Source organism: Vespula vulgaris, chromosome 3, assembly GCF_905475345.1.
Source record: "Vespula vulgaris chromosome 3, iyVesVulg1.1, whole genome shotgun sequence".
NCBI classification, from domain to species: Eukaryota; Metazoa; Arthropoda; class Insecta; order Hymenoptera; family Vespidae; genus Vespula; species Vespula vulgaris.
Window position 1 is genome coordinate 835,851 of NC_066588.1, and position 13,656 is coordinate 849,506.

At 42.8% G+C, this 13,656-nt stretch overlaps 1 protein-coding gene and 1 long non-coding RNA gene across 4 annotated transcripts in view; one reads left to right on the plus strand and one right to left on the minus strand.

The window, feature by feature from the left end:
- The window catches only part of LOC127062704 (netrin-1-like), a 104,340-nt gene that overhangs the window by 79,695 nt on the left and 10,989 nt on the right, over positions 1 to 13,656 (plus strand). Inside the window, exons 3-4 of the mRNA XM_050991366.1 lie at positions 1,786 to 1,935; positions 2,747 to 2,842. Coding sequence (XP_050847323.1) covers positions 1,786 to 1,935; positions 2,747 to 2,842 — 246 coding nt within the window. The remainder of the gene's footprint in view (positions 1 to 1,785; positions 1,936 to 2,746; positions 2,843 to 13,656) is intronic.
- LOC127062759 (uncharacterized) overlaps positions 1 to 13,656 on the minus strand; it is a 67,538-nt gene that overhangs the window by 40,250 nt on the left and 13,632 nt on the right. The window lies entirely within an intron of this gene.

A 13,656-nucleotide genomic window follows, 5' to 3' on the forward strand; every position in this document is an offset into this window, starting at 1 on the left:
CATAATATAACTCGCCCTCTCAAAAATTAGTTGCATTGATATCCGTCATCTCTTGGATTATAGTTCTCACCGTCAGTGAAAATTCGTAAGCGACAGAGGTTAATTGTGATTCGTACGTCATAAATCACGAGCGTTCAAATTATCATTGCCGTCGTTGGACCTTCTCGAACGCCCGGAGCGAGAGAATCCTCCCTCCCTCCACCCTACCCCACCCTATTCCATCCCATACTCTCTCTCTCTCTCTCTCGCTCGGTCTATCTCTCTCCATGTAAAACGGGACGTGATCCGAGCGATTATTCGTGTCACTTTGACGTCGTAGGACAGCGTCGGCGATTAAGAATTATATGAGCCCGTTGAATCGTGTCTCCTCCCCGCTTAATTTTCGGTCCCGCCTTCGTCGGAACGAAACCTTCGTCCGACGTAATTTATAAACCCGAAACGACTGGAAAGTCGGACCGAAAGGAAGAATCTCGCGATTGAAACTCAAACGTATTATTTCAACTTAACGATCGATAGGATAAAAATGACAAAACAAAGTGCAAACAATAAGTAAATTCGTCGTTTCGGTTCGAACATTTCGGAGCGGAGCGAGTTACGCGTTTTATCAAGGAAAGAGACGATCAATTAAGCCGTATCTTTGTCATTTAACTTTACCATTGTCCCCTGATGAGGGTATACAAATTATCCAATGTCTCCGAATGAATGCACGACTGCCTATTTATCAACTTTCTTCCATCCGCCTCTATCTTCGTTTTCTTCTCTCTCTTTCTCTCTTTCTCTCTCTCTCTCTCTCTCTCTCTTTCTCCGACTCTATCTCTCTCTCCATCTCTGTCTTCGACGAAGCACAGCTTTCTCCGAGACATCTCGCGTCTCTGATGGCGATCCATTCATCGAGAGACGGCTGATTGATTTCATAAATCCCACACGAAGTGGCTCGGTTTCTACGCGTGTAAGATCCATCGCGAAGAAGCCATAAAGTTTTTCCTTGCGTAACAGCCGAGAGACGTCTCTCCGTGTAGAGAATTCGGATAAGATTGGAATGCACGTTCGAGATTTAAAAGGTCTCGCTTCGATCGAGCACGTGCGCGCACTTTGTGCAATCTCCTTCTCTTTCTCTCTCGTACCGGTATATAAGTATAAAATATTTTCTGTTATTTCACGAGCGCGCGCGCATTTCATAAATCTTCGGAGCCCACGAAAATGGAGCTGTACATCAACACCGTGCGTGAAATAAATCGGAGTACGCGGCGAACGTTCCACGGGAAAATATCTATCGGACGCATAAATTCTTCGTCGAGGTCGATGCGTCTGTATCGTTCGACTATCGAAAAACAATCTTTCATCGTCCTGAGAAATGGTGAGATCTAAAGGTAAACGACGAAATTTAGTAGTAAAGCGACGACGATTCGTTCTCCTTTGTCTACGATCTACGAGGTATTCCGGTTAAGTCCGTAGAAAGGTTTTATCAATAAATAAAATTAGTCGTCAAATTAATTAAACGATCCTCGAACTAACAAAGTTGTCGGGCTTTCTTTTTGAGACGAATGATCGAGAAGATTCTTTTTTTCTTCTTCTTCTTCTCTTTTTTTTCCTCTTTTCCTTTGGTTTGTCTCTTACTAAATTCGTCGGAGAAAGGTGACCAACTAATTCCCTATATTAATCATTGATCCATGTCGTATCTTACGACGAATCTTTTCCTTCGTGTTTACGTAAAAAAAAAAAAAAAAAAAAAAAGCTAACGTACCTGAACTAACACTTTCGTTTGTGGCATGCCGTGTGTTACAGCGTGCGACTGCCACCCGATCGGAGCTTCTGGAAAGACCTGTAACCAGAACACCGGTCAGTGTCCCTGTAAGGACGGTGTAACCGGTACTACTTGTAACAGATGTGCCAGAGGATACCAGCAGAGCAGATCGCACATTGCTCCTTGCATCAGTAAGTATTACACGGTTCTTTTCTAAAACCGTCCTGCATTACATCCTCATTTTTTTTCTTTCCTGCGTTCGTGTAAAAAAAAAAAAAAAAGAAAACACAGAAAAAAGAAAGAATGGTTAGAGAGTTGGGAAAGAAGAAAGAGTCTAAGCTCGAACGTGTTTATCTTGAGCGAAGAGAACGAGGGAGGCCTGTAAATTGCACGAGCCAACACGGAACTTATTTTTAAAGGGATCTCGACGCTCCACAAATCGAGCACGCTCGAGTACAAAGTACAACTTTTTGTATTACGACGTACGAGAGCGATTCTATCGAGAACGTATTTCGCATCGCTCCTTTCTCATTTCCATCGATCGATCGTGCAATAGCAACGACAGCAGCAGCAGCAGCAGCAACAACAGCAGCAGCAGCAAGGTGGTCAGAATGTTCGTCTGTGAAACGAACGAACGAGTTGCTCCGTACTAGCGAGTGATCGATCGATCGATCGATCGATCGATCGAGCCAAGACACGTCAGAGGAGATCGTTCTTCGAGATCCGACCGAGAGACGGCTTGTCCAATTAGAGAGAGATTTGCGAAAACGAGTCGTGCCCGAAATCGCTTTGACTCCTCGTCAAAGATCGATCGAGAGCAGAGTCGAACGTCGAACCGAAGGTCGTACCGAATCGTACAGAACGATGATTCGACTAAGCGCATTCGAGCTCGAATTCTGATTCTTACGAATTTTAATTTTGGCCTTTTGATTTTAACGCGTCGTTTTAACGCGGATTTCATCTTCGAGTATCTTACTCGTTCTCTCTGTTATCTGTTCACAGAAATACCGAGGGTCGTGCAAACGCAGGGCACAGCCGGAGAGGAGAGCGGAGAACACGAGGACGAAGACGACGAGCGTGGATACGATGGAAGAGCCGGTAAGTAAGTGCCAAGTAAACCGGCGTGTTTTTCTTCCTCTTATTAGTTTCGTTCGTTTCGACATAGAACTATACTCGACATACCTACGACGCGAACGAGTCTTAACTCGTGAGTTTGTACGACGAACTATCAGCTCCAACCCCACTTCTTCTTCCACCTCGTCTCACTGACTTTATTATTATCTTGGCATATAGATACAGAAAAATGAGATGGTCTCTGAACTAATCTGACCGCGCAAACTTTATTATACTCCCAACACAAAATGTTCCGATGCTAATTACATAAGTTTAAGCAAACGGCGAGAGAAACTCGAGCGAAACTAACGAGATAACGCGGTGTTACTCGTTGAAGAACTTTACTCGGTTAGAATAGAAGGTGCATCTGTCTCGAGGACTTCCTCTTTCTCTCTCTCTCTCTCTCTCTCTCTCTCTCTCTCTCTCTCTCTCTTTCTTTCTCTATTTCTATCTCTTTCTGTCTTTCACTCATTTTAAAGAGGAAACATCGCAGGAAAAAAGTATGTAAGAGAGACGACGATGATCGTATCTATTTCATATTATCTCCGTTCAATGACTTTCCCAAGAAGAACCCGATCTGAGAAATTTTTAAGTCGCGAAAGTCGAGAAATTAGATACGGACATAAAGCACCAACTTACGATCGATATGCGAATCATAAATATTTTACGAGCCGTGGGCGACGGTGTGCGGGAGAAAAAATTATCAGAGTTAATATAATTTTTCCGAAATGTCGTAAACCGGTGAGTAAATGTCAAGTGAAGTAACGTATGTTCCTCTCTCTCTCTCTCTCTCTCTCTCTCTCTCTCTCTCTCTCTCTCTCTCTCTGTCTCTCTTTTTCTCTCTTTCTTTCTGGGAAATCTAGCCAGTATCGTTCGCTAATAAATTTACCATTGGAACGTGACGATCGTACCGTCCAAGAAAATCGTCTTGCATCCCTAGGTAATATCACAGAAGAATGAAAAGAGTAATTTAAACAATAGGGTCAAATTTATACTCTATCATGTCGTAGAAGGACGGAAGGAAGGAAGGAAGGAAGGAAGGAAGGAAGGAAGTCGATCTAGATACAAACCGCGTCACGCGGAATGGAATGTAAGCGCGATATTAATTTAGCAGACGGAGTAGAACGAAGACAAAAAGGTAGAGAGGGAAAGGAAAAGGTAGAGCAAGAGAGAGAGAGAGAAAATGGAAGGAAAGAGAAGAGAAGGGAAAACGGAGGGTTGGAACGTCTAGCCGGTCGGTCGCAGCCTCTCAGCCACCCCTAATGGCTTAATTAAAACCACCCTCGGTTGCACGACCCGTCCGTTTACTCTACGCGCTTCTCCGCTAGAGTACAGTTTCCGTGTTTCATTTACACGCGAAGCTCGAATGAAACGCGATCTCGAGGCGATTGCATTTCCGATATAGAAGTTATTATTGTAACATAGCAATCAAAGCGTCCTACTCGTTCACTCTTTCTCTCTCTCTCTCTCTCTATCTATCTATCTATCCTCGATTTACCTATCTATGAATATGTTCAATTACGATATTGCGTGGTTCTATTTAAATACGTGCGTAGACTTTTCTCAAGCTATGGTTATCGTATCGATAATTCCACTCGTAAAGCGATAAATCCAAACGGTAATATCCAATAGGAGCTTCGTTCTTCTGGGAACAGACCGCTGATACACGATTTGGCTCCTCGTTTTTAATTCAGTTTAATCGACATTCCATCGTAAATCGCAATTGTAAAAGCATACACTATCTCGATGTAATCTCGTCGTGGATAGCTCGTTATCGCAATCGAGTTTTCCCTAGGGCGAGCTCCCCTCTGAACTTTGACCCAAACGATCCTCGAAAAGAACTTTCACCGTACGTGAAAGGTACAATCGTTTTAGTGACATTTTTTTCTTATAAACTTTTTTACCGAGCTTTCTCTCTCTCTCTCTCTCTCTCTCTCTCTCTCTCTCTCTCTCTCTCTCTCTCTCTCTCTCGTCCCTCGGTTATCGTCTCTTCGATATTCTCTCAAACGAGACGACATCCGAATAGAAATTTCAAAGCACGCCTCGTTTCAATAGATCGCATTGCGACACCACCCATTCCATGCTCCTGTGAAATATCGGCACGCAAAGGGGTCGCATATCGTAATCGAATTTACACCTGGCAAGCGTTTCTCTCAATCCTTGCTCGTAAATATTAGCGAGAGAAGGAGCAACTTTTGCTAATTTCGAATCCACCCGTTCTCTCTACTCTTTCTCTTTCTCTCTCTCTCGAAAGAGTACACATTCGGTCCGGATTCGAAGAAAAATCGCGAGAAACGAGATTTAAGATTCCTCGCTAACTGGAAAGAAAAACGTTCGAGCCGTGCAAGCTTTCTAGGTTATAAACTTTCGATCGTAGATCAAGAAACGTGATTGTGCTTGGAAATCAAATTCCGGAAAACGAGGAACCGCGCGCCGTCGTAAAACTTATTCGCGACAGCCACGGGACGCTGCTTTTTTTCGCTTTTCGATAGAACCGAAGAAAAGAAATGCAAAGAAAAGTAATAAAATAAACGAGGATTCCGATCTACCGACCTCGTCGTTACTCACTCGCTCGTAATTACGCTCGTAAAATTTTTCAAGGGCCGTAGACAATGTGCACCCGATGGCTCGGAAACTGCTACCTCGGGGCTGACTTACTCCGAATGTAAGCATCGACCTACCTACGGGCACAAACCTTCGTCCCGAGCAGCTACAGTGACTCGCAAAGACGATCTTATGTTCGTTCAAACCGATAGGATTTATTTAAGATCAACGAAACGTCTTGAAATTATATATTCTCGCAATAGTTGTTTTTTTTTCCTCTCTCGTTTCTTTTTTCTTTTCCTTTTCTATTTTCCTATTTTTCAACAAAATTTTCCAATACTTACGCAACGCGCAATATCGTCCCTTACCCATTTATTTCGAAATATCGTACGATCATTTTTGCGAGCCACTGTATCTTTCTTTCTCTACTCTTTGAGACTTCTATAATAGGAATAGATAAAAGCTAGGAACGTGGAACGATGTTATACTATCTCTCCGTCTCCTAAGTGAAGCTGCGCGAGGAAAAGCTATTCAAAGTGTACGTTGTACGTTCTCGTATACGTTCGCTCTACGTTGCACGTATGCAACGCGTGCATTTCGCGTCACGAATCGCATCTATATGTTAATGCGGAACGCAACTGCGCGCGTAATTCTCTTCGTGCACGCACCCACGCAACCCGGGAAAGATCTCGAAAGGAAGACTGAGAAAGAAAGATGAAGAGATAGAAATAGAGAAACGGACGAGATGAGAGAGAGAGAGAGAGAGAAAGAGAGAAGCGATATCGTGAAAAGTCGTGCAACCTGTATACTAGTTCTCTATCCGCGAGACATCCTTACGTGGGTGCTCGATGAAAATTATAAGATCGATTATCCTAATAAATTATGCAGTCCAGAATTATCTCAACGGAGCGATACGCCGAGATGAAACTTTCATGAATCCGCTGCAAGACATTTGCTCTTTTATTTCTTTCCTCTTTTCTCTCTCTCTCTCTCTCTCTCTCTCTCTCTCTCTCTCTCTCTCTCTCTTCTTTATCCGCTGTCTACTCGATGAATCGAAAATTTTCCATCTCTCGTTGACGCACGATAAAGAAAAAGAAAACTTTGCTCTCAATCGAGGAGGATATCTCTTCTTTCGCAAACACGTTATTTGCAAATACAACAAAATTGGTCCTTGATACATAAATGCATATATACATAGTACATACATACATTCATGCATGCAACGACGAACAACCAGTGGAGGTCGAGAGATCTCGCCCAAGCAAAACGTGGGAAACCATTTTCGAGTAACAACGTAAACTATGTAGTCGTTACGCGTTTATAATGCTATACACACCAGAGAGAGAGAGAGAGAGAGAAACAGAAAGAGAGAGAGAGAGTTGCCGCGTACCTATATAGAGAGGCGGCATTCGGTTTTAAACGGCCGCGTTACTATCCCAAGTTCGATGTAATCGCTCGTATTCTCCGCTTTCAGATCTGAAAGCACACGATCGAGCGAGCAGCACGCTCGCATACACTTGTAAGGATCGCGTGTACCCTTGCTAAATACATCCGTCGTAACTCCATCCTGAATTGCTAGATCTACTCTCGGAAAAGGAGTATAACATAATTCACTTTACGACTCCGCGCGTTCGCTTCACGACTTGCCAATAAAGGAGAGATACTCCTATCGAGCACTTTTCTCTATTTCATCGATTAGATAAACTTTTTGTATTTGTTTCTTTCTCTCTTTCTTTCTTTTTTTATCTTCCTATTTTCTTCTTTTTTTTTATTTATTTATCCGGTAGATAAATATTATTTAGATATTATCGTTATTCGCTATTTTCTCGAGAGAAACTAATATTACAATCGTGTCGCGATTATCATGAACACAATAAACTTATATATACGTATCTATCTATACATCTTTCTCGAAGCTTTATGATTCAGAAATGGGGAGCACTCGGGGAACGATATTCAAGAATGGGATGGGGGGACTGCAAACGGTTGAGGAAAGCCCTAACCCGAAAAAGAAAAAGAAAAGAAAAAATATCTCGTTTCACGATCGGCAAAGTGCCTTGTCATCGTCGAGAGCGCAATTCCACTTCGGCGTCGACGTTCATAGTCGTCAGCTTCGGTTGCCTGGTCGTCGTGCTTTCGGGTACTCGTGAGAAGTATTCAGGAACTTCCTCGAGAGGTTTTCCTTTGCCCATTCGTCGGAGGGCCAAATAATATGCGAAGAATGTATACACAAGAACGTGCGCACACATACGTGCGAGAATATACGCGCGTGTTAGACGACGTGGCGCGTGGAATTAAACGTCGGGCTATTAAAGCGAGTCCGCATGAACGTAGGTATATCCAAGGCAAAATAATAATAACCGAGAGAGACAGAGAGACAGAAACAGAGAGACAGAGAGAGAGAGAGAACGATCCCTCTGGACCTCCCTCCATCCACATCCCTTTCTCTTCCTCTTTCTCCTTCTACTTCGAAAGTAAGTAAGGAGGGACCGAAGCGAGAAAGGGGAAGGAAAGAGAAAGCGTTAACTTCAAAAAGGGAGAGGGTAAGAAAGAAAAGGGAGTCGTCGCGAGCGTGCGTTTAACGCGCATCGGCCTAAGTGCTTCCTACGGCTTTAACGTTTCCTCCTTGCGCATCGTGCATCGTACTTTCCCGTAAAACATCGGTACAGTACGCGCCATCGACGATATTAAATCCAAAACGATAGAAGATCCCTTCGGCTAATTCGTCGATCTCAAGAGGATAAGAAAAGAAAATAGTAGAAAAGGATATAAAAGATATAAAATTCTTAGATAACGCTATAACGAGTCTCGGAACGAATTTGGAATCTCGTATCAATCGAAAGATTACAACGTCCGATCCAGTAGTCGTAGAATTTATCGACGATTGTAAAATAGCACGCACGTGTTGAAACTCGTCCAGAAGGGGTTCTACATCGAAGACAATGTAGAGTCCACGTTGTTTTTATCGATAGTAGCTCCTTTGAAATGACTTCGCTTACAAAAGAGTCGGACCATTGAACAATACGTAAACACGTAAGTGGAAGTAAAGCTCGAGGAGAAAGCGTTACGCGAAGATAGAAATTATTAATAAATTCCGGTCTACGTCTATCGGAACGCGTATACGTTCCTTGATAATTCGACGTGTAATAAAAAGAAATAAATGAATAAAAGAAAAATTCTTCACGTTGCTTCAATTTGTCCTTTCACCCGAGCAAAACGTTAAAAGATTATGTCTCTATAATAGAAAAAATAACAGCGCGAGTTATGCAAAGCTACGAATTTCTAAGTCCAGCTCGGTTTATACGTTTACCTCGCAATAACTTCCGCTGATACATTCGAACATCAAGTCGAGTATCGGTAAAGTCGTGCAGTTAAAACCCTTACCCCAAGGATAGGCACACGCATTGCTTTATTAACCGGTCTTTTAAAACGAATCGACAAGACTACACGCTTCGCCTGCGATCTTAACCATCGTCCGAACGGAAAAACATCTTTCCGATACATTTAACAACGCATCGATCTCCACCAAAACCGTACAATTTCAAAAATCGAATAATAATATATCCGAACGAGATACATATGTAGTATTCGTACGACTCGTATCGATACGAGCGCGAGCGTAGTACTTATCCGACGTACGTATGTCGGTTTCTTCGTGAACACATACGGACTCGCATTTATCGATTATGTTCCGCTCGACGTTTAGAGCACTCCAATCGATCGTACTTTAGACTCTAAACTCGGGAACACTAACATTTGCCGATCAATGTCCTAGAGAGAGAAAGAGAGAGAGAGAGAAGGGGGAGAGGGAGGGAGGAAGAGAGAGAAGAAACGTGGGATCGAGAACGTGTCGGGTCTCGTTAGCCAATAAGCCTCCGCAATATCTGAATGGCGATTTAGCTGGACGTTGGACTAACGCGCGTCGACGTACAGCTTTGAACGAGAGGCTTATACCGAGAGAGACGAAGTATACTTCGGTCGCTGTACAAACGCGCGTGCTCGCGGTAAAGCGTATTTTGCGCGCACGTATGCGCTCGGATACACGCCCATCGACAGAGGGTCGGTCCGGTCCTTCCGTTTCGAGAAACATATTCCCGTTTTGCTGCGCGCCATCGATTCGATCACTTTTCTTCTCTCCTTCTCCTCTTACTAATTCTTCTTCCTTTTCCATGAAGATTCAAAGCCGAACTTTGCCGATCAAAGTATACTTTTTTAACTTCATTACGTATATATACAATAGTAATAGTTTTTGATAATTATCCTCAAGTTCGTCCGATTGCGTGTCACGAAACGTACTCGAATTCGATCGTAGTTTCGTACGATTCTCCCATTCCTACTGAATAAGAAATTAGGGGAAAAACTTTTCCAGGAAATGACCTTTCGCTTCGGCGAAACCATGTGCGCACGGATGGAACGCGACGATCGATCTGTTTTTCACGGGTTATTAAAGCAGAACATACCTAAGTACGTATGTACGATACGTTCGTAGAGACGTTCGATCTACGATTGTTTACAAGTCTTGGAGGTCCTACGACGATAAGCTCTTCCTATCGCCACCGGTAAGACAATATTAGCGGCTTTATCGAGCGACTCCATATGGCGTTTGCTATATATATATATATATATATATATATATATATATATATATATATATGCTACTGTTAGATATAGGGTAAACGATACAATACTATCTGCAACTTACGAATAATAGTATTTTTCATTTCAAATAACGAAGATCGAAGAGGAATGATAATTCTCATTCGTAAATTCTATTGAAAATTGAAAAACGTATCGATTATGTCAATTATCTCTAGTTGAACCTAGATAATTCTGTAAATCGTTGAAAACGTCGATTGATTAGCAATCTCGGACGGATCGAGGCAGTCCAGGGAGAAGGATGGATGACACGCTTTAACGACCTTCGAGCGAGTTGCCGTCACTGCACTGTGAGATTCTCAATCACGCGACGCTTAATTAGCGCGCTTATACGTCCTACTCGCTTGCGATTCTCTTCCTACCGCGAGGACGATCTACGAGCACAGACTTTATTCTCTTTCGCGTCTACTTCCGCGACGATCGCGTGACACCGATAGTTTTACGTGCTTCTCTCTCCCTCCCTCTCTCTCTCTCTCTCTCTTTCTATTTCGATCGACAAGAACGATTATCTTATGGTCACGAGTCGATTAACTTTGGTTTACATTCTTGCCTCGCGTCTTCATCGTATATTATTTAAATACATTGCTATTTTTTCTCGATTCGATTAAATTTGCCTCGTCTTTTTATTGGATTTGTCTAGATATCTCCTCTCTCACTCTCTCTCTCTCTCTCTTTCACTCTCAAATGATCCATTAACTCGATCCAATTTTCAACGTCCTAAAGATCGACCTACGAAGTTTACAAGTTACTCCGAAAGTTCCTGCCACCCGTTGGATACCAGGTCCTCGCTACAATAATAATTATCGTCATTATTACAGCAGTGGGTTACCGGTTGGGGCCTAAACCAAAGTTAATTACCAGCCGCCGAGGCTAATTTAAATCAAGACTAATTGACCTCGCTCCCTCCCGACTCCGATCCTCCGTCTCCTTCCCGTTCTCTGCTTTCTCGCTACCATTACGAGAGCACGCTCATACCTTGTCCTCTCGCATTACGAAAGTTCCATCAAAGTTACGTTGTATGTGGCAAACTTTGAAAGCTTTTCTACTCGCACAAAACGTTTGACGATCTTGATATACCATGTCCTCGATGTGGCATAAAGAGTTTCATTTCGAAAGATATCCTATCGAATTTACTGGCCTCTATGAGATAGGGGCAACAATGACCCTATGAGACGGTCACTCCCTTCGAATACGTCTCTCTTGAAATTTGCGACCGAGCGAACGATCGTCTCGGACTTGTCCTCAAGAAAAAAAATGACGGATAACGACATAAAATTTGTCTTTGAGAGTCCCTGTCGAGCCCTCCGGCTTACAAGTATTCTACGTTAATGACCCACCGGCTCAGTGGTTCTCAAGTATCCTTCGTGATCTCGCGAAGGGTGCTGCCGACAAAATTCGAACGTCTTCGAATCTTCTGCATGCACATATGCGTATATATACACACACACACACACACACATAAATAATATACATATACGAAGAAATACGAGATAAAGAAAATAAATATAAATCGTTGGAAATTCCTTTCCTCTCGAGAAGGTTTTTTCTAAAATCTATATCCATAAAAAAATGAACGATAGGCTCGGTTTAAAGAAGAGAAAGCACTTCCTCTCCCTTCTTATTTCTAAAAGGGCGAAAATCGAAGAAAGGGAATTTAAGTGGAACCGTTTAATTTTCTCGTAAAAGTGTCTTAAGTTAAGAGCACCGTTTTCCTCCCTTCGCGTAGAGAGGGTACGCGTAGGGGGTGAGAAAAACGAGAGAGAGAAAGAGTAGTCTCAAGGGCAGTCGCACGAAAAACCGTAGATTCTCTACGCTGTCACGGCTGGCAAGCACCCACGCGCCCATTAAGGTACCTACCACTCGCTCTCTATAAGATACTTAAGATGCCTCGTAAGGCACACACCGTAGTACCGAGACCCTTTTATAATTAAGACGTTATTTTACGACCGTGGCAGCGTGTCGCGAGAGCGTTGCATGCCTTTCTACGTGTCCCGCTAACAGGAGAGAGAAGAACGAGACGAGACGAGACGAGACGAGACGAAATGAGAGACAAAGGCATATGCATTGGAAGAGGCTGCGTTAGACCCTGAAAAATACGGTTATCGTCGAGATATTTTAATGGAACGTTGCATGACGTAGAGCTCTACCTCTATCTCTTTCTCTCTTTTTTTCTTGCTCGCTTCTTTTCGGCTAACCGAAACGTTTTTAGACGCTAACTTTTACCCTACTCTTTTCGACCCCTTATGCATTCGTTTTAACTCGATGCACATTCTGAAAGAAGAATGGGGATGAAGCAGGAACGTTTCTCTTTCGTCACTTTTGTCCTACATCAATCAGGTGACAACCACGACGACGACGACGAAAGATTCATCGTAGTCAGGAACGACGACACCAAGTTTCCAATAGAGTTACGAATTTATCTGGATGTCGGTGGTACACCGAAAACGATAAATCCAGAGCTCCTTCTTCGATTTACATTCGTATCCTTATTTCGAGCTATTTGTCTCGGACCGGAGGGATTCCGGCGAACGAGCTTAAATCTTCTTCGTTCTACCGCTATCGGGAAGATCCCAAGGGACCATCTTGGTATTACCGAACAGAGAAAGAGAGACAGAGAGAGAGAGAGAGAGAATGAGAGAAACTCCTAGAGTTTACACGCCGTGAAGCAATATATGTGTGTGTGTGTGTGTTTGTATCTATGTATACATATATGTATATATGTAACAAGAAAACGACGTTTTCGTAGTTTCCTTTCGTGACAGTGAATCTCAATGTATTCTCCTTTTCTATCAAATTTCATGTTTTCGCGAGTATCTCTCTCGTAAACTCGTTCAGTTTTCATGGAGGAGCGTTCCTCTCTAATCTTGGAAATATAAAATAAAACTTTTTCATTAGAGAGTCTTTAGAGGCACCATAATAACGTAAATATAAACCTTATCTTCATTACGACCTGGAGCGTCATGCAATGACAAGGAAGGTATGTACGTATCGCGTTCGTCGCGAAACTAACGTGGTAAGGGTTCGAAAGATTGTTAATCGTTGACGGGAAAGGAGCATGAAATATTGGAGCTTTTTTCCTCTTTCTTTCTCTCTCTCTCTCTCTCTCTCTCTCTCTCTCTCTCTCTCTCTCTCTATCTCTCTTCTTCGCTCACTCTCTACGAGAGCTTGTTTCCCGGCAAGCCCTGTCCATAGATCCTCAAGGTGGATTTTAATGAGACAGCCAGAGGCGTGACGTTCTAATAACGCGAAGGCGCTCGGATATACCTATTTACACAGCCACCTAACGTCGCCTCGTGCATACACTACGAACCAAAAGTTTCGTCCTCGGCAAACATCTTCGGGAAGTTACAGGAATTTAATTACTTCGACAAATGAAGTAAGGGGACTTGGCTTCTGGCATCGAAACGAGACGTCCGTGGAATTATAATGTCCTCTCCTTCGTTCTCTCTCTCTCTCTCTCTCTCTCTCTCTCTATCTATCTATCTATCTATCTATCTATCTATCTATCTATCTCTAAATAATACGTTAAATAAAGTTTGCTCGTTCTCGAAAAGAAAACTTGTTTACAAAAATGTTTCCCTCTTCTTCGTATTGCCAAG